General features: G+C 40.7%; 1 protein-coding gene and 1 pseudogene across 1 annotated transcript; both read right to left on the bottom strand.

Annotated features, from left to right (window-relative positions):
• Nucleotides 1-5,792: 5,792 nt before the first annotated feature.
• LOC104437673 (EIN3-binding F-box protein 1-like) lies at nt 5,793-9,648 on the bottom strand. The gene is made up of 2 exons (XM_010050670.3): nt 9,310-9,648; nt 5,793-8,525 (listed from the first exon to the last, which is right to left on the bottom strand). The coding sequence occupies exons 1-2, from the start codon at nt 9,476-9,478 to the stop codon at nt 6,589-6,591; spliced, it is 2,106 nt and encodes a 701-aa protein (XP_010048972.2). The 5' UTR covers nt 9,479-9,648; the 3' UTR covers nt 5,793-6,588.
• Nucleotides 9,649-13,174: 3,526 nt separating this feature from the next.
• On the bottom strand, nt 13,175-18,264 carry LOC104437675 (annotated as a pseudogene).
• Nucleotides 18,265-22,789: the final 4,525 nt, after the last annotated feature.

Raw genomic sequence — 22,789 nt, forward strand, 5'->3', positions numbered from 1 at the left:
CCCAAGTCAATATAGCAAGCGAAGCCAAACTAATTCACATGTGGTAGAAGCCACAACTTTGCATTCTCCTTCAGTGCCGTACGAGTAACCACACTCTGCTTTTTACTTTTGCATGTAACGAGATCACCTCCTACATTAGTACAAAATCAGTGGTGGACCTCCTATCAATGGGATTGCCAGCCTAATCAACATCAGCATATTCTAAGACCTTTGTGTAATTATGTGTATTCATTAGAATGCCTCATCCTAGACATGACTTCAAATATCTTAATATATGGTCAACAAGCTCCATGTGACCTTCGGTGGCAACATGCATAAATTGACTCACAAAACTAGTGGCATATGAAATGTTCAATCGAGTGATAGATAAATTAGCCGACCAACTAATATTTGAAACTGGCCAACATTGTGAAGAGTAGTATTTTTTTATCACTTTGTTCCTAAAGTTTGTAGGAGACTTTACAAGTTTGATCCCTAATTTTCCTATTTCCCAAGGAGTGTCAGACACCTAGAGTGCCAAAACTTGGAAGGAAGAACACTTAAATACCAAAAGTTAGGAAAATGACACTTAAATATCAAAATCAAGTAAAATGGATCAATTAAGTGCCAATAACAAGAAGAATCAACTAAAATGTTGATGTGGCGATTTTCCCGTGAGGCAGCAAAATGACATCATTTTGTATGCTAACCTGGTTAGACAAGTGCAAAAATAATGTCGTTTTACTATTGATGAGGATAAATAATTAATATAAAAATTAATAATTAAATTTAAAATGAAAAAAAAAAAAGAGAGGAAGAAGATGAACAGTTGGAGGTGACCGAGGGCTTAGCCCTTGTTGCCGTTGCCTCCTCGCCATTGCCGGGAAGGGTCGACGATAGTGGGCCAAGGCTTAGTGACCCCGGCTGACCCTCCCTCCATTGTCGCCAGCCCTTCCCATTGACGGCGGGGAGGCGATGGCGGCGAGAGCCGAGCCCTTAGCTGCCTCCAACTATTCGTCTTCTCTCTCTCTCTCTCTCTCTATCCTTTCCTAACTTTGGCACTTATGTGTCTGTTTGTGTTAAGTTTTGACACTTGTTTTGTTCTTTGCCAATAAACAAGCCTTTACTAGAACAAGCAACTTTAATAACCCAAATCCTCGATGTCGAATTTCTCATGCAAATATTTTTTGAGAGTTTTAATCTCTTGTAAATTATCACCAGTGAGGACAATGTCATTAATATGGATTAATACTACCACTATTCGTTTATAATTTTTCTTAACAAATAGAGAATGGTTGGACTTACCCATTTTAAATCCAAATGTCACAAGGGTTGTATTCAACTTTCTGTACCATGTTTGAGGTGACTCCTTGAGACTATAGATTGCCTTATTGAGTTTGTAAACAGATCCTTAATTTTCTAAAGGGTAACCCAGAGGGAGATGGACACTTCTTCTTTGAAGCTTTCCATTACGGAACTTAACGTCCATTTGAAAAAAAAAAAAACCAATTACAACTGACTGCAACTGACAATATTTATCTGCACTACAAAAGCAAATACTTCTTTGTAGTCTATTCCGTATATTTGGGTGTATCTCTTGGCCACCGAGCTAGTTTTATGCCTTTCAATGGAATTGTCACTTTTGTACTTGTTTTTGTAAATCCATCGAAAGTCTACGAGACATTTTCTAATAGGTGATGGAATAATATCTCAAGTCTTATTTTTGTCAAGGGCTTGGAGTTGCTCATCCAGGGCCTTCTTCCACACAATTGATCATTGCATTTCAATAAAGTTTGCAAGCTCAATGTTTGTTTTTATAGCTAATAGGAAGGTACAAAATAACAAATGAGATAGGCCGTAGACGACTGATGCATGACAAAACCCTGAAAACGAGTTGAGGGTTGAGATGCTTGGGTTGATCGACGAACGGGAGCTATTTCTTGAATAGGGTTGGGAATAAAGAAGTCGTACCTTGATTGGAAGTCTCTCCCATTTCTCTAGTTCTTATTAATCACCATATCATCAGAAACAATCGGTAATGGACCAAATTCTATATTGAATCTACTGTAATCATAATTGTTAGTATTATTGCCACTATTCTCCATTTGAATTTGATCCCTGAAGGAAAATACACGTCAGTTTCATCAAACATAACATCTGGAAAAATAAGCAATTTTTGGGTAGAGGGATCCAAACATTTAAAAACTCTTTTAACATTAGAATATCTAAAAAATACGCAATTGTGTGGACGATGAACTAATTTACTCCCTAATGAAGTGTGAACATAGCACACATTATCAAATACACAGAGATGAGAGGGATTAATCGATTGGCTGAGGAGAACTTTCATACGCGATTTGTATTGCCACACCTTACTAGAAAGACGATTGATCAAATAGCAATTTGTCATATTAGGAAACAAAAGGAATTAAGTCACCTCAAGGACATGACGTTTTTCCTCTTTGCAACCCCATTTTGCTAGGGAAGTTTAATACTTGAAGTTTGGCATTCAATACCAAGACTATTGAGAAACGACTCAAAGGGATGATTGGGATCCCATTGTAATGTAATATTTTAATCCAAGTACCATACTTTTAGAGATAAGGAAACACAACAAGTAGTTAGAGATTTATCATTTATGAACATAATAAAATATTTAAAAGCATCTCCAGATTTAATTGGGGCATTACCCATAATATCATAACGAATCAACTCAAATACCTCGAATGCGTTATTTGTTTTTTTTTTTTTTTTAAAATAGAAAAAGACGATTCATGCTGTTTGGAAAAATGATGAGTTTCACAAAAGCTTGAATCTAGAGAAAAAGTAGGATTAATGGAGTGTAACATCCGATCTGACAATGGCCCCATATGCTAGTGCCAAAGTGGAGACTTTAAGCTTTTATCCTCGCTAGCAACCAAAATCGTACTTGAAAAATCAATAGTATATAGCCCTTTTTGAAACGGATCTTCATCAATCTTCCTCTAAGGGATTCTGTCCTGCAAAATAATCTTATTATGAGAAAAGGAATCGTTGCAATGTAGATCCCTAATAATTTTATTGACCGATAACTAGTTAGTAGATAATGAGGGTACAAGTAATAGATCAAAAGAGTTGGAAAATAAATCTAGTTTCCCAACCCCTTAAACAGAGACCTTTTCACCATTAACAATTGTAATAGGAGAGTAGAAACCAGTAAGAACCTCATGCAGATGATCTATCCAACAAACCTTACCGCACATATGGTCAGTTGCTCTTGAATCAATTATAAAATAGTTCATAGAGAATGCAGAGAAGGCAAAGACATTACTAGAAGTTTGAGCCATGTTTCTTGAGTCAGAACTCGTCCAAGACACGTAGTCGGAGGACATTACTGGAGTTGCAAGGCGATTTGTCTGGAGAGGTTTAAATATCTGTCTTAGTGACTTGACTAGCAGCTTTAAAAATCGTAGTCTTATCTGTAGCCTCGTCTTTGCGGTAACAAGTTATCCAACGAGAACTACCGCACATGTGGCCAATTGCTCTTGGATCAATCATAAAATAGTTTATAGAGTATGAAGAGAGGGTAAAGACATTACCATAAGTTTGAGCCATGTTTTCCGAGTCAAAACTCATCCGAGACACACCATTGGAGGATATTAGTTGTTGGAGTTGCAAGGCGATCTGTCTAGAAATGTTCGAAGATCTGTAGTAGTGACTTGACTAGCAACTTTAGGAATCATAGTCTTATCTGTAGCCTTTTCCTTGCTGGTTGTAAGCGAGGCTGCAAATTCCAACAACGATTTTGTGTGCCTATCTTTGCTGCAATAACAACAATGAAGCTTAGTATTATGGCAATGGCCTATCCCATTGCTGCCATTAGAACGAATGCCAATACTAGTTTAGTGCATTAGCCGAACTCCCTACCAATTCTCCCCTTGGCTTGGGTTTAGTATTCATCACCCTTCGACGAGTGTCTTCTCGTTGAATAGTCGCACAAAAATCAGTAAATGATGATAGAGTAGCACTCATAAGAATTTGTCTCTTAAGATCTTTATACTCACGTCAAATACTAGCAAGCAGTTGAGATATACGACTCTTCTTACTAAGTCTACAAATTGACAAATTGAACTGGAAAACGATACTATTGGAGTTTATCTCATTTCCCTTTGAGATTGAGATTGGCCAGAGGCTTGCTATCTCCTATTGCAACTCAAAAATTCGAGAAGCGTTGGCCTGATGCCTATACATACAATGAAAAGAGTCCCATGGGACGTTTGTAGTCGCAATATATGCAAAAATCTCATAGGTGTGAGGATCCACGGAGTTAAAATCTATGACATGACAAACTTTCTACTTAGCATATTTAGGATCAGTGATAGGAGGGGGTTTGATCAAGCAATTAACATGCTCCAATTTTGATGTGCCTCCAAGAGCGATTATAATTGCCTAAGACCATGGAAGGTAATTGCAACCATTAAAAAGGATAGATGTGAATCGAATGCTCATTTCATTCGAGTTTTTTTTTTTTTTTTGAGCAAACATTTCATTCGAGTTAGAGCAACCCAAATTGGTGGTAACATTGGTGCTGGCCATTGTGAAAAATAAACAAAAACAAGAGAACTCAACTAATTATAAAGATCATGACAAAAAAAAACTAATTATAAAGATAAGGTGCAACAACCAAAGAAGCAGCAAGGAGCACAGGAGGTTGATGCCCATCTTGTTTGGTCCGAAACCATATAGCAAGTCAATACAAATATAAAAGAAACAAGGAAAATAGAAGATGATCAAAGGTTTTACACGAGTCAATCGATTAAGAAAAGGTTCTTTAGAAACTTATTTCCACCGTAAAAATCTCCATTCGACTTAGTTTCTTGACAGAGATTCATTTTTGTTAAATAAAAAAAAGTAGAGCATAGTGGCTAAACATAACCTATAATTTTTATGGTAAGTACAATTGAGATAAGGGTTTTGGAACATAACAATCTCCCTTTGATCCTACTTTGGAGCTTAGTCAATAATTGAAGCAATTGATGTAGCCCTAAAGGGGCCCACTTCCATTGATAATTGCCGAAGCACGGGGGAGGAACAAATTTTCCATCCTATTGGAGCTTAATTTGTCTCCTTGATCCTCAATCTTATCATGACTTGAAAAGCTTATCTCACCAACTTATTTCTTATGTACTATAAGCTCGGGTGCATGAACCCATCACCATCTGACCAAAATATCATAAAACATTTCTGCGCAGGAGTCACACCGTTGATTCGTTGGTCTAAGACGGTGACGCCATACGTATTTATTTAGCTAAAGGACAACGACATGTCGACCCTCATCATGATACACGTCCACATTATTCATATCATCCTAGCGAAATACAGTAGTTAGAAGATTTCTTGGTTCCTAAACTTGAATGGCTTTTCCATTTCTGACCCAGCACCATCAACAATCATCCCTCTTCCCAAATAAGTCCACAAAAAATTCATCCAAGGCTCAGGCCTGACAGGAACAGCCATAAGTACCGCTTAGAGAAACAGTATTTCTTCCTTATTTCGCCTTCTGCTAAACCACTCGCAAATTTCATATTGCAAATTGAGGAGGTTTAACACCAAATTAACGAAATTTGAACAGGAGTGAGCACATTATATAGTTATGTTATACATTCAACATTGCGTTTCCAGCTATATAAACGTTGACAGGTGAAGGCAATTCACGCATAAGTCGCACAAACAGGAACGGTCCTCCAGCAGCACGAACTCAGTGTGTTTACCAGAAAGTTCCTGGCTGATCATTTGATGAGTACAGTAAAGAAGAGAGAATTACACAGTTGAAGTCGTATACAAAGGCATCACTTATTCATGTCATTCAACGGTACGATAAGCATTACAACACAAAGGTCGGGTGGTACAATTTAGACACGGTAACGCGGCTCACAAAAGAGTTGACCCTGGAAAACTAGGCTTTGGCAAAAGATGAAAAAACACCCTTCAAAAAGAAGTGTCGTGGCAGACTAAACAGTCAGACGCCACAGCCAAAGCCCAAAGGACACAGGACCTCACTCTTCAAACTGCCATACTGACCATGATTCCAGTACTAACCCGACCTTTGAGGAAAACAGAGACCTGTCCGTCAAGTAGCGACTCCCCCGAAAAGGGTTGTCAAAAACATGCCGGACTTCAAACACCAACAATAAACAGGTAACACAATGCAAAGTAGACTAATGGCGAGAAAGCTCAGGACAACTGTGACATGAAGCTGAGCTCAAACACCAATTGCCAATCCCGACATCATTGAAAAAAAAGAAAAAAGAAAAAAAATGTAGACCTAAGAGAACCTGATTACTGTATCTCAGAAAAATCTGGCCGAACTTTGACACCCCCATTAGGAGCCAAAAAGCCGGGAACAGGTTTGAGAAACCTGCAAAAAAAGGAGAGCATGCTCGACCAAATCTTCTGGAAAAGGGACCAAGTTCCCGACAACTCGAAAGACCCATATCCTATGGACCCAAAAACTACACTGATGCTGCTACTCACAGAAGCCAACTCTGACTGTTATACAGAACTCCTTAACCCATCCCACTCTGAGCATTTGTTGTACTAGCTCAGTGTGTGATTAGTCACCTTTGCTGCTTAATGGAGGATGTCACACCTCCAAAGCTGCTCCACAAGCAAGTCCACTGATTTTTTGCTGATTCCACTGCAATGCTGGAGATTCAAACCTACAAGTAACTGGCCCAATTTCCTCAAAGCAGGCAAGCATTTCTCTGATATCTCAGTACAGCCAGATAAAGAAAGTATCTGCAAATTAAGCTGGTCTGCACGAGCCAATGCAGCTACACCAAAATCTGTAACTGCACACAGAGAGACATCAAGGTCGTTCAATAATGGACAGTTTTCCGCAATTGCCACCAAGCTTGTGTTTCCAACTTTCCGACAACCCTCAAGATTGAGCACCTCAAGCGTCCAACCATGCATCTCGGCAACAGCTGAAATGGCTTTGTCTGTCAGATTAGAGCACCCACTCACATTAATTTTCACGAGACCACCATCACAGTTTTCAAGCAGTGGTATGAAACCGGCATCTGTTACCGCTTGAAGGCCACTCAGATCCACATGCTGCAGATTGGGGCACAACTTTGCCAGCATGACTAAGCTAACGTCACCAAACCCAGGGCAGTGACGGACAGACAATGACCGCAGAGATTTGCAAGAAGATAGCATTGGTGATCCCATATTTAAGTCCTTCATGCCCAAGCAGTGCACCAAGGTGAGAGACTTCAACTTATCACCACAGTTGGCAAGTAAAGTGAAAAGCCCATACTGTGTGATCCGGTGGCACTCCTCCAATTGCAGCCTTTCAAGTGATAGGGCTGCCTTTGCAAAAGAGTCTAGTCCCCTGTCAGATAAGAATGCACAGTTATGGACACAAAGCTGCTTAAGATTTGGGCAGCCTTTGCCCAACGCTTCAAGTCCCATGTCTGTCATGCCTTGGCAAGACGTGACGGCAAAGGACCTCAATTTCTGCAAACCATGACCACTGCCCATGACCCAGAAGCCCCTTTCACTCACATTCTGAAGGTTGGCAAGGATCAAATCAGTGACTGCTTTGCCATAGTGTCCAATAACAGCGAGAGACAAATCGGTCACATGGAGTGCCTGGAGCTTCACTTTTGTCAAGACACAAGAAGTGTTAGACAAGAGACTTGCAATGCCTTGATCTCCAACATGGGGACAGTTGTTGATAGAAATGGACTTCAGATTGGGGCAGTTCTGACCAATAGCTTGAAGACCTTCATTCCGAATGGTTGAACAAGAGTCTATGCTTATATCAGTCAAGTTAGGACAGTTTTTTGCAAGCGAAATCAAAGCCTTGTCAGAAACTGCATTGCAATGGCGGAGTTCAAGCTTCTCAAGCTGCCGACAACCATTAGCAATCTCAATCAAACCTTCGTCTCCCACGGAAGAAACATTCCAGATAGAGAGAACCTTGAGTGAAGGGCAGCCACGTGCGACAGTCCTCAAACCAAGATCTGTTACTCCGCGAATAGAGTTGTTTCCACGAATTGATAGCTTGCCTAGTCCCCCATGACTTGAAGTTCCCACAGCAATAGCAGCAAGACGGACATCAGTGGCCTTTTTCCCTTCCAGGACCCTTGTGAGGTATCCATCATCCTTGATGGCAGGAGGTTCATCCCCTGATATTTCTTCATTTTCACCAGGGTTATCCTCCCGCTTCAAAGGCAGGGTGGTTTTGTTGCAACTTAATTCGTCACCACGGATGTTGCTCAAAAGCATAAGCCATCGCTTTGATACACATGCACAGGCACTCCTCTCCTGGCCTGTAGGCAACCTTCTGAAGATCTCAAAGAGACACTCATCCGGAAGAACATCGATTGAGGCCTTCTTTTTCTGCTTGAGCTGGTCTCCACTGAAAACGAACGGGGCACTGATGCGAGACCTCTTACAAGTAGGGAAATAAAGATCCACATGGCGACCAAGGGACAAAAAGAGACTCGTTTCCTTGGGATTCGGGTAAAGTGACCCCCCAGGGCAAAAATCACCATCTCCTGCAAACATAGCACAAGGCTGATCAGCCAAAATACTCAATACTTGCAGAAATCCGAGACAAGATTGTTGATTACAACACCCAAACTACCAACAAGGTCGCAAGAAAACTGAGCAGTTCACGGGCTGCAACCCTGTGGTCGGAATTTTGCAATTGATTTTCACAAACTACTAACGATATAGAACGGATCTGCTCAAACATAAGTCGGGAAACCCCGAAAAAGAAAAGAAAGAAAGAAAAAGAAATCGAACGTATGATGTGGATTTCGCGAGAAAAAGGCCAGAAAGAGCAAAAGCCCGCAAAAGAAATACCATCAAATTTCATAAGCAGAACTGCTTTATCAGATCTATCGAAAGAAAAGCTAATCACCCCAGAAACAAGTCAACCCATAAAGCTGAATCTACCTTAAATACGTCACAACCCCAAACAATTAATTCCAAATCCGGCGACATCAATAACAAAAGCAGCCACAAGACCCATATGACCAACGATAGACATATCTGATCTAACCCACATCCAGCTAAATTAATAATCATAATAATAATAAAAAAAAAGACTCCAAGAGAAAGAACACCATGGCAAAAACCCAAAAAAAAAAAAAAAAAAGAAATATTTCTCAGCACCTATCCGCCTTCATATCAGCCAAACATCCCAAAAAAACGCAAACTTTCCACCAATCCGACAAGAAACCCAGCTCGGGAAAGCACCCCTAGAGAAAAAGAGAAGAACCCAGTCTCGATCCGAAAGAAAAATCCAGAAAAACCGAGGAAATTCGCGAACTTTACCGGTGAACTCGAAGACCTTCGACATCGGCCGCGCAAGGGGAACCCCGGGAGGTCGGATCGGCACGGGATCGCGCCCGGGAACCCTCCGGAGAGAAAAAGGGGCGAGGCGAGGCGCGACCGGGGGCGGGGAGCGGGCGGCGAGACGACAGCGGCGGGGGCGCGGGAGCATGAGACGCCGACGGCGGCCGCCGGTGGGTGGTGGTGGTGGCGGTGGCGGTGGCGATGGCGGATGATGGCGCTGGAAACCCTATCAGATAGGGCAAAAAAAAGGAGGGAAGGTGGTGGAGATGGAGGGGGACGAGGACGAGTGACGAGGACGAGGACGAAGGAGGAGAAGAAGAAGAGGAGGAGGAGAGAGAAAAAAAGGAGGAGAGAGGAGAGAGAAAGTGGGGGATGTGACCGGTCAAGATGGCGAAATATGCTTCTTTATCTCTGGGAGATCGTGCCGTGGGGAGCACCGGAGGTGCGGTGCGAGCGGGCGCACCGGATCGCCGCCCCGCCCAGGTGCAATGCATGTGGGCAAAGGCGTTGCGGGGGAAGGGGGTGTTTTCGTAATTGCGTTTTCTGATTTTATTGCGATTTTATTTTTTATTTCATTTAAAAAAAAATTTGGTGGAGGAGCGCCGATGTGGACATCATCAGAAGCCAGGTAGCATTAGCGTGTCCTTTTCCGGAAAGTTTGGGGGGTGTTTGGACTCCGGGATAAGCAATCCCAGGTTTCTATTTTGCTTTAGGAATAATGCTCTAAAAATCTCGAAATTGGTACATTTATAATAAATTTATCATAAATTATTTTTTTAACCACCAAAAACTCAAAAAATTTACCCAAAACCAGTATACTTGTAACAAATTTACCTTATGTTAGTTTTCGTTAAATTTTACTATTAAATTATTAAGTTAAATGACACGCTGTTGACTAGATATCAATTCCGAGATTTTACGCTCCGTTTATCACAATTTATAATTTTTGTGATTTTTTTGTGGTAGATAAATTTACCAGCTTTGGGTTTTTAGCGGTTGAATAAATTAGTTTGAGGTAAATTTGTCAAAACGTATCGATTTAGGGTTTTTTATAGTCAATTTGGGTAAATTTGTTATAAGTATACCGGTTTTGGGTTTTTTATGGTCAACAAAATAATTTGAGGTAAAGTTGTTACATGTATACTAATATAAGTTTCTTCAAGGCATTAACCCTTTGCTTTATCCTCTCTCTTTTTTTTTTTTTTTAAATAATTTATTTAATCTCTTTTTGGTGTTGATTGATGATTGCGAAACTTCTGGTGGACGTCCTGTTTAATTTTGCTCCCTGTTTTTGGGTTTTCTTTTTTAATATTAATTATGAGAATTTGTGATTTTATTAAGTTGTGATTGGGAAACTTCTCGCTATAGAAGAATTGGACGAATCATGCACATGAGATGTTTTTGGCAATGATACACGTTGGGAATTTCGTAGTTGCAAACGCACAAGTTTTGTGTGCCTTCAATTGTGATAGTCAAATTTAATAAGATATCTATCACATCATTATTATACATTTCCTAAAAAATTACAAAAGGTGGAATATGAGTTTGAAAAGAATTAATATTCTATGATATTGTAACGTCTTGGGTCCCACGTGAAGTAAGAGATAGATTATTGAGCAATATAAAAGCGGAACCCACCATCTAATAATTGCTCCCTTATTGAGGGTTTTTAGGGTAATGTGAAACGAACCCAGCCATCGAAATTGGCCTGTCCTGTTAGAAAACATGCTCTTCATTTCCAAAACGAGTACCCTCCGTCCATTGACCGACCAGCAAAAGATTAGCATTCCTTTAAATCAGCTCCAAAGTGGCTTTAAGACCGGTCCAACTTCAAGCCAAACACAGGCATCACTGCACGAGCAGAGATCTTGACCAGGAACAGGGACAACCTAATCCCGGATAAGAGCTTGTCTGGTCGTCGGTTTCCTAGGCATCAAGTAGCATTAAATTCTACAAACATGCACAAATTGAGAGAGAGAGAGAGAGAGAGATGGAGTGAATCTTTTTGGACCATCCCACTTGCCCTAGTAGATTGCCTTGGCCCTGTGAATTTCGAAGAGTCATGCATCTGATCAATACAATAATCATTTCCTGCTAAGGATGGTTTTGTACCTTCGATTTACTTTGGGATTTTAAAAAACTCTAATCACATTTTCGTCCTAAACTCAACTTGATGATTTTCTAATTACTTTTACAGCTCATGATTTAGACTGTACTTTTTTCTTCTTCTTTTCTTTTCTGATCTCTACTATGTTAATATTAACTATGCATGATACATGTGATTAAGCAGCTGATTTTGACATATTGAAGCTAATTCGCCAATCTTATCGCTAATGCGTGTACCTTCACTTTAGCAAAAAAACAAAAAATGGGTAGATGTCTTTTTTTTGGTAAAAGCTAAGATTATATTGACTTTAAACCAAAGAGCTATATATAGCTATATAGCAAGAATTTGGCATCAAAAACTTATACTCACGGAGACAAAAATCATAGCGAGTGGAAGGGTACCAAGGTAAAAAGACCGAAGGCAAAGCCAAAATAGCAGCAAAAGCACCCAAAAAGGCTGCTAACAAGGAAAACAAACAACACAAAGGCAATCCTTACAATAATACAAGAGCAGGGAAAGGATCCCAGCTCTAAGATTGGTAGGTAAGGACGACCCGACTGCTGAAGAAGCTTCGAAGAAACCAATTGCGACCTTGCCTTCAGCTTCGAACTTCAACAACAAGGATACTGGGAGAAACCTCTTGATGGAAGAGGGTTGAAGGGAACCCCCTAATCATGAATGTCAATCAAGCTAAAGGTGGATCAGTCCGCGAAAATAGATGGGTTGAGCGACCAACAAAGCAACAATCTTCAATTTGTAGTGTTGGGGAACCTGATGGAAGGACAAAGCTTTGTTCTTTACAACCTTCTCAAGACGCATCTTCATGGCCGAAAGGGATGGAGTCCTTGCCCATAAGAGAATATTAGTCCGCAAAAAATCGGTAGGTGTCCGTATCCAATTTATACGGAGAATCAATAATATGAGTTCGAGAACGCCCCTGCTCTATATGATAGTATATGCTATATATGATAGTATAGATATGTGCGTGCTCGTGCGTACATGTACATACAAGGCATAGTTGATTACTATTTAGGATACCTTTTCGAAGAAGCATCCTATAGGGGAAGTCTAGGACCCCAATTTGACTATTAATTTAAGAAGGGTACAACTGGAAGCACACAGAGACTAGAAGACAAGACTTTGACGATAATATCAGTTGTCAATTGGGAGTCTAAATCAGTGGACTTTAGTTTAATTAATTGATCAACCCTTTTGCCAGGAAAAGGCATTGAAAAGCATCAACTCGGAGAATTAAAAAGTGGAAGAAATGCATGACAACAACAGATTAGGTAGGAAATAACGTGAGAACCGACCCAGCGAGCAACTATTGGCTAAATCAAGTAATTAAGGATGTTTGATTGGCAAGCACATCTTCCGGCTTTGATTTCTGTAATGGGTTTTAAGTAGACCTGGAAAAAAGGATGACATGGAAATTTATGGTACATGTAACCTATCTCGATCCTTAATAATATAAAGTAGGAAGAGGCATATTTAAGCAATTTTCAAAGTTGTGGGTGTAAGTTGGATGTTATTCAACGAAGTTACCAAAGTTCAGCTCTGGCAGATCTCTAGATTCTTCCCTTATACTGGAGGATTAAATCAAAAGCGAGATTTTGAAGCATCTAATGCATTTAACGACTTCATTAAGGTCATGCTCTGGTCTAAACAAAGGAGCTAGAGTACCTTTTTAAATTTTTGGGACCTTGGAAGAAGGAGGTGTGTTAGGTCATGCTCTGGTTTGTAAGAAAAGAATACATGCACAGACAGTTGCATGAGCTTCTTCCAGCAAACTTCATCTGCAGGAAATCTGGGGATCGAATCATCAAAATCAGAGTTCAACAGATTATACAGAGCTCATGACTACTGCATTTTCAACCGTCTGTAGCACATTTTGCATTAGGTGTTCATTTGCCCAAAGGTTCATTCCAATGTCCTCAATCTCCTAAATTTATCATAATTACTATATACACAGTACAAACAACTTAAAAGTATAAAATGGATACACACTAGAATTGGCAGAGTGGACCTGCAATCAAGAAATCCTTTGCAAAGACCCAACCACGGATTTTAAGCAGCCGATCGCTGCTTTCAGATACGGTCTGCAATGTACTTGGAAAGAGAGTTGATGGGCTTGGCCGAGTCTAGGTCCCCACCTTCTTGGTTTCGAATCTTTATCCGAGCTAGGAAGTCAGCAGCAATCCAAGCAAAGCTTAACATCAAGGCACTTGTACCTCCGTCATCATGCTCACGCAAATCTAATGACTTCTTCACCCATTCTGGATGGTAGGTGACCTGGTACCAAGCCGATGCCTTTTGCTCATACAGCAAATTCCTCTTCTCATTGCTCAACGACTCAGAATCTAAATCCAACTTCTCAAATATTTCTCGGAATTCTTTCCTTAATGCAACATAACAGTGCTTGAGACTATCCTTCAGCTCCCCTTGCTTGCGGCTTGCATAATTTGGCATGGACCAAACATGACTAGTCACCAACTCTTCTTCATTGTTCACTTTGTACTGTCCCAGGAGCCTGCTCAGCTGCCCATCATAGGAGCACTTATGGTCCCATGCTTTGGAAATGAAATCTGCAGCACCCAGTACCTCGAGACTTGTATCATAGGGAACATCCTCAGGGACACAACTCAGTTCAGAGGAATTCGTATAATCTGATGGTAGAGTCTGCCCAAGATTTTAGTTGATTTGTAGGTTTGGTATTCCTCTTTCCCCATGAAGTCTGGGTATTTTTCTGGTTCCAGATGGTGGGGCATAGTGACAAGCAATCCAGTCTTGGGAAAATCAACAGCAGCAGCAGCCAACTTAGCCAAGAGAATGCAGTTCTCATCCAGAGCCCCATGTTCGCTACAGTCAGCATGAACCATGTGCAAGTTGCAGATTGCCTCCAGATTCTCATTCGGAATGTGCTTAACAAAGAAGTCGATCATATCCTGCCAAATTGAGCCGCATCATGAGAAAGGGGAGTCTTTCTGCAGCGAATTTATAGATCAGGCCTATCAAGTGCTTAAGAAGAACTTATATCTCTCAATACATGTCTGACTGCTTTGTGGCACAAAATGCTAATGCTCTGTCTTGTATTAACTATCCTGAGTGCACCTCGGAGTAAATTTATAGTGTCCCAAGAAAATTAATTGGGAGACTGGTTTTGAAGATGCTTTTGCTACTCCTCAGATCAAATTAACGCAGACTTCCAAATTACAAGTATCTTCTAAAATGAACCAGAAAGGGGGGGAAATCTATGGGGTACTATCAAACTAGGTCAGATAATGTGTCAGGAAGAAAAAACCACAGTAAGCGAAAAAATGTTTATGCACACAGACTCAAGTTTCACTTACTCTATCCTCATGAACGACATCTGCAACAAGCCTGTTGAAATCCAACGTTCCACTAATTATAAGAACAGGAAATAAAATTAAATGCAAAAGATGCATTGTGCGAGTCACACGATGCTACTTTATGCATAATACAATAATTGTCACTGGTTGTGGTACAAGGCAAATGCCAAGGCACATCATTCCTATATTGAAGTCATTCCTATTCTACAAGGTCTGAATGCTTGTCATATACCACAGCTAAAAGACAATTACCTTCAGTGTAAAATAGCGGGGCAGCTTTTTCTCTGCTGCAGGACCATACTGCATGAAGGCCCAGCTCCTCTTACTTGGGGGAATGAGATTTTCTTCCCAAGTGACAAAGTAGAGTTCCCCATCAAAGTCACTTCCTGAAGCTCCATTTGGGTGAGGTCTCTCCCCATTTTGAGGAAAAACAAGACAATCATACAAATGGTGTAGAACTGGAGCATCAACTGCTTCCAGAATCCTTATATCACCAGGGTGTAGACATGAACTTTTTGCTACTACAACGCAACCTTTAATCACTTTTCGGTTCTTTTTAGTCTCAGAGAATCTACAGCCATGTTTTATGAAGCAGTTCTCCAGGGCTGGAGTAGACACTTGAATAAAGCACTGACCTTGTTCAAGAACTCCTAGCTCATCTAAACAGCCCATCAGCCACCTCCCAGAGGGAAGGAATATCCTAGCCTTTTCCCTAAGGCCTTGCAGTTGTGCTGCTCGTATGCAGGTGAGCATGCCTCTTAGATGAGGTTCTGAATGTGGCCTAAAACCAGCACTCAACATTATTGCAGCAATGTTTCCCTGCTCGGTGCAGGAGGATGTAAGGACATCAAATGCCACGTCTGAGTCAATAAGCATCCGGTTTAATTTGAAGACATTTTTTTCTTGCATGTCCCAGAATACCTCATCTGGTACCTTTAATGCTGAAAGCAATGTCACAATCTGCCTATTTAAAAAGCCTGGCTTAAACCTGGTCCAGGAACGTATTTCCAGCATAGTGTGGTTTGACTGGAATTTGTTCATACTACGCCTCAAAGAAAATCAAATCCCATCACCTTTGCTTGGCCAGCAAGCTACCATGCCCTTGTAACCGGCATAATGAATCTGATATGCAGAAGGCACGTCCAGTTCCAGTTTCAGCTTCTCTGCTACTTCCCTGGCAAGGTCAGGTGTTATAGTGCCAATTCCATCAGAGAAGCAATAGCCATTCCTGTCAATATCTGGAAGATCATGATATACTTCCTCTTGTGGAACTTCCACAGTTGCATATGTGGATGACAAGCACTGCCCCATCCGAAAAGCCAATTTTGCAGTGTTCCTGCAATTGAACTTTCCCATCCACACCCTGATCTTTTTCACATCAATTTTTTTGTCCTCGGCGAAAAACCAAGCAGACCAGTCCCTAAGTTGGTTTGATGAGAAACCAGAAATGAGTATTTCTGGCCCCAAAGATTAAATCCATTTGTCATTATTGTCCTCACCCATTTAAAAATCATAGTCTTCTGGGAAATGGAGACCGACTTGAGGACATTAGCATTGATCATCTGCAGGCCTTCATCCATAAAGGTCACCCTCAAGAACCTGTCAGCAACATCCTTGTATTCCCGGAGCACTCTGTTAGATAGCTCCACTTCAGGTGGAAGACAATGCCCTTTATTGGAGTTATCATGAGCCTCCTTATCTCAACAATGTTGTTCAACTCTTTTTGGTTTTTAAGAAGTTTGGGATTCTTCAGCAGCCATTCTTGAAGAAGTTCCAGCCTCTTGCATGCATCAAAGACTGGGTGTTTGTAAGAGCAAATGTGCTTTAGTGCTGCTAAGTTCACCGCCTTTGGTTGGCTTTTCAGTAACCCTAAGAAACTCTCTGACAGCTGGTGTTGGCTGAACACGTTCTTATGGATAGCAGCTTTCAGTAAAAACATGACGTCAAAACCTATCCCCTTGTGATGAATAGAGGAAAAGGTGTCTAACATAGGCCTCACAAAATTAGACTCGTCCTGGATCCTCAGGGACCTTCTAGGGGATAATTCCTGCACTTCTTCTTCCCTAAGATAATCCATGGCCTTCTTCAATTTCAGTCCATGGAGTGGTGGAATTGACACTCTGTAGGTGTTGCACTGACTGACAGCCCCACTAGCCGTGAAATCTGTAGTTCGAATCCAAGGATCTTCATCATCCAACAAATCAGATGGAACTGATACTTCTATGTCATCATCAACAGTTCTATAATACAGACGGGAGGTGAAGCCAGCTGCAAGAGTATTACAATAGATGACATTTCCCTATGCTGTCTGATCTCATTGATTTCTCCCACCAAAAACTCCATCTTAAATTCACAATTTATCACAGCATAGGTGGACTGTTCTTTAAAAGAAAATGCTGTCTTCCTGGTGAAGCAGAACCTGCAAATACTATCAACAGGATCAACAAAAAAAATCAACCCCAGATGAGGGTCCTCTCCACCCCACCAGAAACTCTTCCAGGGTAACCAGGTTTCCTATCTCTAGGCACGCGTCAGGCAACTTAAAAGGAGTGGTAGTCCTCCTCCTCTGATTCTTTTGGAATGGACTCTCAGGCCCCAGGCTGACTTTCAAAAGTTTGTTACTAAAAAAAAGCCCATCATGGAGTGAAAGCTCATAAGCTGAGGTTGCAGCTTCAGGTGTAGCGAAGTGCACAAAAGCATGTGGCTCCACCTTCTTATATTCATCTGCTATCTGGATGGTGTCAAACCTCGTGACCTCAAAATCTGGATAAGAATCTGGGGGTGTCCAGGAAGTTTTCAATCTACACCTCCTGATAAGGCCAACTGTATCTTCCAAATACTTCACAAGCTCTTTTGCAGTCACATTTTGATCAAATCCACCGACATGAACTTGAGTCGCCACTGCGTCCTTCCTAGCTCCTTTTGACTCCATAATTCCTCCAAACACACTGTTCTTGAAATTAATTATGGATGTGGCTCTACCATCACCTGCAACAGTATCCAAATTCCCACCAAATCTCTTTTACAACCATGTTGCTGTTGGCAAAAAATCTCTCAAGAATTAAGAACAAAAAACCAACACCTTGCTCCAAGCTAACAGGAAAAAAAGTTCTCATTCTTCCCTTTTCTTTTCCTGATTAATCTTTCAGATACCAACAAACAGATTCTAGCATGGGACAGCACAAAGCTGCTCCAGATATGCCAAGTAACCGAAGAGACCACAACCCACATTCAGAAAACAAAAGAACAGCACGATCGTCGTCAAGACGAAGACGAACGATCCAAAAAGACAATTGGACGAAGACCCAGAACTACAAAAAGCGCCAAATGTAAAGACATTGCTATCAGACCAAACTCGGAAGAGTCGGCTTCTGCACGTTGCCCTCAGTCGGCTCCTAGCAAAGAGATCAAATTGCAGAAACGAGAGCTAGTAATTACCTCGGGAATGGCGTCTCCATGGATGATGACTGCGTAAGGGAGCATGAATTCTGTGAGAGTGGAAAAATGAAAGGGAAGAGTATCACTAGTAAGGGTGATCGGTTCCGGTCCGGTCCCATCTCAGAACTGAGAATTGGACCAGCTCTAGAGCAGTCCAATAAATAGGGGTGTGCGACGGGAACCGGCCGGACCGGACCGAACCGGCCGGTTTTGGGCGATTCCCACGGTCGGCGGTCCGGTTCCCAGTTCCTAATCTTGGAACCGGTGGCCAGTCGGTCCGGTTCCTGTTCTAAGGTGGGAACCGGACCGAAACAAATTTTTTTATATATAATTAATAAAATATATAAACATGATAACTTATTGCAATTAAAATTGCAATTTGAGGTAGCATCATCTTATGTGGCCAAGAGACCATTAAAACTATTTTTATCACCCTTTTATTTATAGAAAAAAATCTCCTTGTTAGTTTTTGTTGGAAATATGATTTGTTTTTTTATTCTAATTATCTAAATATGGTTAATTGATTCTATGAATCCATGAGATTGGATATTAGGACAGTAGTATAGGAAACAACATATTTTGTATATTCTTTCCTATCTACTCTTTTCTTGTATTATTAATAGGTGTGTAATACATGTACAAACACAGCAATACACAATACAGAAAATTCCTCCAATTCCTTCTTAGTATTTGTCAATTTTCTTTCTCATTTTCTATCAGTTTCATCTTCTACTTGATGTGAGACTACGGTTCCAAGAGACCCACAAGGCACTTTAAGCCTCCAACAGTCTCACATTGACTAAACATTTAAAGAGCGGAGATTGTCTATAAAATCTAAGCCATGCATAACTTTTAGCCAAATTATTCACGGCTTTCATGGTTAAAGTTAAGTGTGAAACACACGAAGTGTGAATCATATTTGAATATTTTGCACGTGGAAACATGTGTGATTAGTTTTGTTGAATTGCTCGAGAACCGAATTAGATTGATCGGTCCGGAGCGCGGTCACTCTTTAGTGCAAAAAAGTAGAGTCGATTTTGTTGGACTGGAACCGATGGTCAGTCCGGTTCTCGGTCCTAGGACCAAACGGTCCGGTCCACGGTTCACAATTTTGGGAACCGGTACTCCCGGTCCGATTCCCGGTTCCAAGGTGGAACCGGACCGAACCAGGAACCGATCACCCCTACAATAAAATATGTTCACTCTACAACTTCCAAAAGGAAAATTCAAAATTATCATCTAGTATCTTTCATGATAATGCTAAATGTGCGCATAATAATAATTTGATTTCTTTATTTTTCTATTTCTTAAAACCAATTTGGAACAAAAATCCATTTAATAACGTAATTTCATTTTTCTATTTTTGAAATAGATTTCTACTTTAAAAATAAATTTGGATTATAAATTAGAAATTTAAATTAGAAAATTTTCTATTTTTAGAACAAAATTGAGAAATAAAAACTCTTTCATCATTCATTCTCATCATGTCCGTTGCCCACCCACCGCCTGTGAGATGCCGGATGGTCGCTGGCCACCGCCGCATTGGACGTCGACCGACGGCCCCCGACGTTGGACAACCAGATTGTTGCACATTGTCTAGTCCCCCACCATCGGCCGTTGATTGCTGGATGCCATCGCCCGCTTCCTACCACTAATCGTCAGTTGTCAAACATTGGTTGCTTGCCGTAGTTGCCTACCGATTGTTGGATGTTTGACACCTCCTACCACCACTCGGGAGAAAAAAAGTTTTGTATCGTTATCAAGCAAATTTTTATTTCACAAACATAAATTTTATAAGGTTATCAAACTTGCATTTTTGTTCAAAAATTTGTTTGTGGAATAGAAATAGAAAAATCAATTTCTAGCAAAAAAATTGATTTCTGAAAGAGAATGGTTATTATACATGCTTTAAATCAAATTTTTCTCAGCAGTAAATTTCAAACCATGACCAAAAAAAAAGAAAAAACCGAAGGAAAAACAGTATTTTAAGAAAATTAAATGAATAAAAATATATAATTGGTTCGGTTCCCACTTTGAACAAATAACCAGCCCAAAGATAACCAGTTCTATAAAAATGAAATCAGCAACTGGATTGAGACCCTCTAGAATTAGGCTGTCCTCGGCTCGGATAGTCCTTTATGCTCACCCTAATAAATAGCCACACTTGAAACGAAATGAGAGAGCGGGGAAAAAAAAAAAAGAAGATAAAGAAACTAGAGAAATGATCCCTGTGCTATTGTCGCTATTCAATTTTCATCCCCTACTTTTATCTTGTGACTGTTTTGATCCCTATACTAATATTTGATCGCAATTCTATCAATTTTTTTTTATATTTCTATCAAAATGCGGACATGAATCAGAGATATCTAGGTGGCACTGTCATGAAATAATAAAAGAGAAATTTGGGAGAAATAGCAAAAAAATGATCCCTATACTAACTATTGTAATTTGGGAGAAATCACAAAAAAAAAAAAATTATCCCTATACTAACTATAGTGGATGTTCAATTGTTCCTCGCACTTTTTTTTTTTTGGTAATGAAAAATACATGTATCAATTTGGCCAGGCTTTCCTTATGGGTATTTAATAATCTTACTCATGTTAGCCGTTTGCCCATTTATCCTAACTATTGCCCATTTATAACAAAATAACCAAATAGGAGGGACAATTTATAGCCACCGCGCAGCCCACATGGGCCAAATCTCTTGAAAGTAGTACTCATGCGGTGGTGACCTAAGAAGAATTGCTTCAATTTCTGAACTAATTATAACATGTCAGCGCCACATGTTAATTTTCAGCACTTAGTAAGCATTATTTCATCCTAAAATGAAGACCAAAGATTAGTTCGGGGACTCAACTTAAGAACGTCAGTGTCATCAAATCTCATCTGCAAGAAATCCTGGGATCGAATCATCAAAATCAGAGTTCAACAGATTTCACAGAGCTCATGACCACTGGCATTTTCAACCATCTGTAGCACATTCTGCATAGCTGTACACTTACCCAAAGGTTCATTCCAATGTCCTCAATCTCCTAGATTCCTCATAATTGCTATATACACAGTACAAACAAGTTGAAGTATACTATGGATACAATTGGCAGAGTGGGCTTGCAACCAAGAAATCCTTTGCGAAGACCCGACCGCAGATCTTAAGCAGCCGATCGCTACTTTCAGATACGGCCGGCAATGTACTTGGAAAGAGAGTTGATGGGCTTGGCCAAGTCAAGGTTCCCGTCCTTTTGGTTTCGAATCTTTATCTGAGCTAGGAAGTCAGCGGCAAAACAAGCAAAGCTTGACATCAAGGCGCTCGTACCTCCGTCATCGTGCTCACGCAAGTCCACTGACTTCTTCACCCATTCTGGATGGTAGGTGACCTGGTTCCAAGCTGATGCCTTTCGCTTGTACAGCAAATTCCTCTCTTCATCACTCAGTGACTCAGAATCCAAATCCAACCTTTTGAATATCTCTCCTTAATGCAGTGTAAGAGTAATTAAGTCTCTCCTTCAGCTCCCTTGCTTGCGGCTTGCATACTTTGGCATCAACCAAATATGTCCGGTCACCAAGGCTGCGCATGACAATACTTCTGTTCCCGAGAAGAGTTTTTTTTTTTTTTTTAGAAATAGTTCTTTTCTATTTCTATTCGAGAAACAATTTTTAAGTAAAAGAACTCGTTTAGTAACTACATAAAATTTCTACTCTTGGAATAGAAAAAGAATAGAAATGTGGTAACGTAACAATTTTTTTTTTTTTGTATTTATTTATTTATTATTCTTGCTCACGATCACCGCCGCCGTCAACCGCCGCCGCACGATCGCCGCCACCGGCTGCCGTTGCTACACGACCGCCGTTGTTGCACGATCGACGACCATCACCGTCGACCGCCGCCGTAAGCCCATCGGCCGTTGACGACCACTGGTTGCTAGCTGGCGGCCGGCGGTGGCGGCGTTCGGTGTTCGATGTTCGGCAATGGCGGTGGCGTCGACGGGCAGCAACCGCAGGGCGGCGGTAGCGGCAAGTGGCCGGTGGTGGGCGATGGCTCGGGCGATTGATGGTGGCCACGGCAAGAAAGAGAAATAAAAAAAAATTAGCTTATTTCTTAAAATTGTTCTAGGGAATAAACAGTATTTTTTTTTTTTCTCGTTTTTATTTCAAATTTATTTTCGGGCTAACTTTCTATTTTCCGAAATAGAAAAATAACTTTACGTTACCAAACTGATTTTTTTTTTTCTTCGAGAAACAAAATAACATAAATCATGAGAAATAGAAATCTTTTCATGCGCTACCCAACCCAACTGTTCTTCACTAGTCACTTCGTACTGGCCCAGGAGCCCGCTCAGCTGCCTATCATAGCACTTATGGTCCTACGCTTTGGAAATGAAATCTGCAGCACCCAGGACCTCGAGAATTGTATCATAGGGAATATCCTTAGGGTCGCAACTCGATTCAGAGGAATTCAAATCCACATCATAAGCATCTTTAATCTGACGGTATAATCTGCCCAAGATTTTATTTGATTTGTAGGTTTGGTATTCCTCTTTCCCCATGAAGTCCGGGTACTGTTTTG

The sequence above is a fragment of the Eucalyptus grandis genome, chromosome 3 (assembly GCF_016545825.1).
Source record: "Eucalyptus grandis isolate ANBG69807.140 chromosome 3, ASM1654582v1, whole genome shotgun sequence".
Taxonomy (NCBI): domain Eukaryota; kingdom Viridiplantae; phylum Streptophyta; class Magnoliopsida; order Myrtales; family Myrtaceae; genus Eucalyptus; species Eucalyptus grandis.

Excerpts from the sequence above, each read along its gene's own strand:
- LOC104437673 (XM_010050670.3), bottom strand. The coding sequence starts at position 9,478 with ATGCTCCCGCGCCCCCGCCGCTGTCGTCTCGCCGCCCGCTCCCCGCCC. Across the intron at positions 8,526-9,309 it reads GAAGGTCTTCGAGTTCACCG|GAGATGGTGATTTTTGCCCT; the intron begins GTAAAGTTCGCG and ends CTATGTTTGCAG.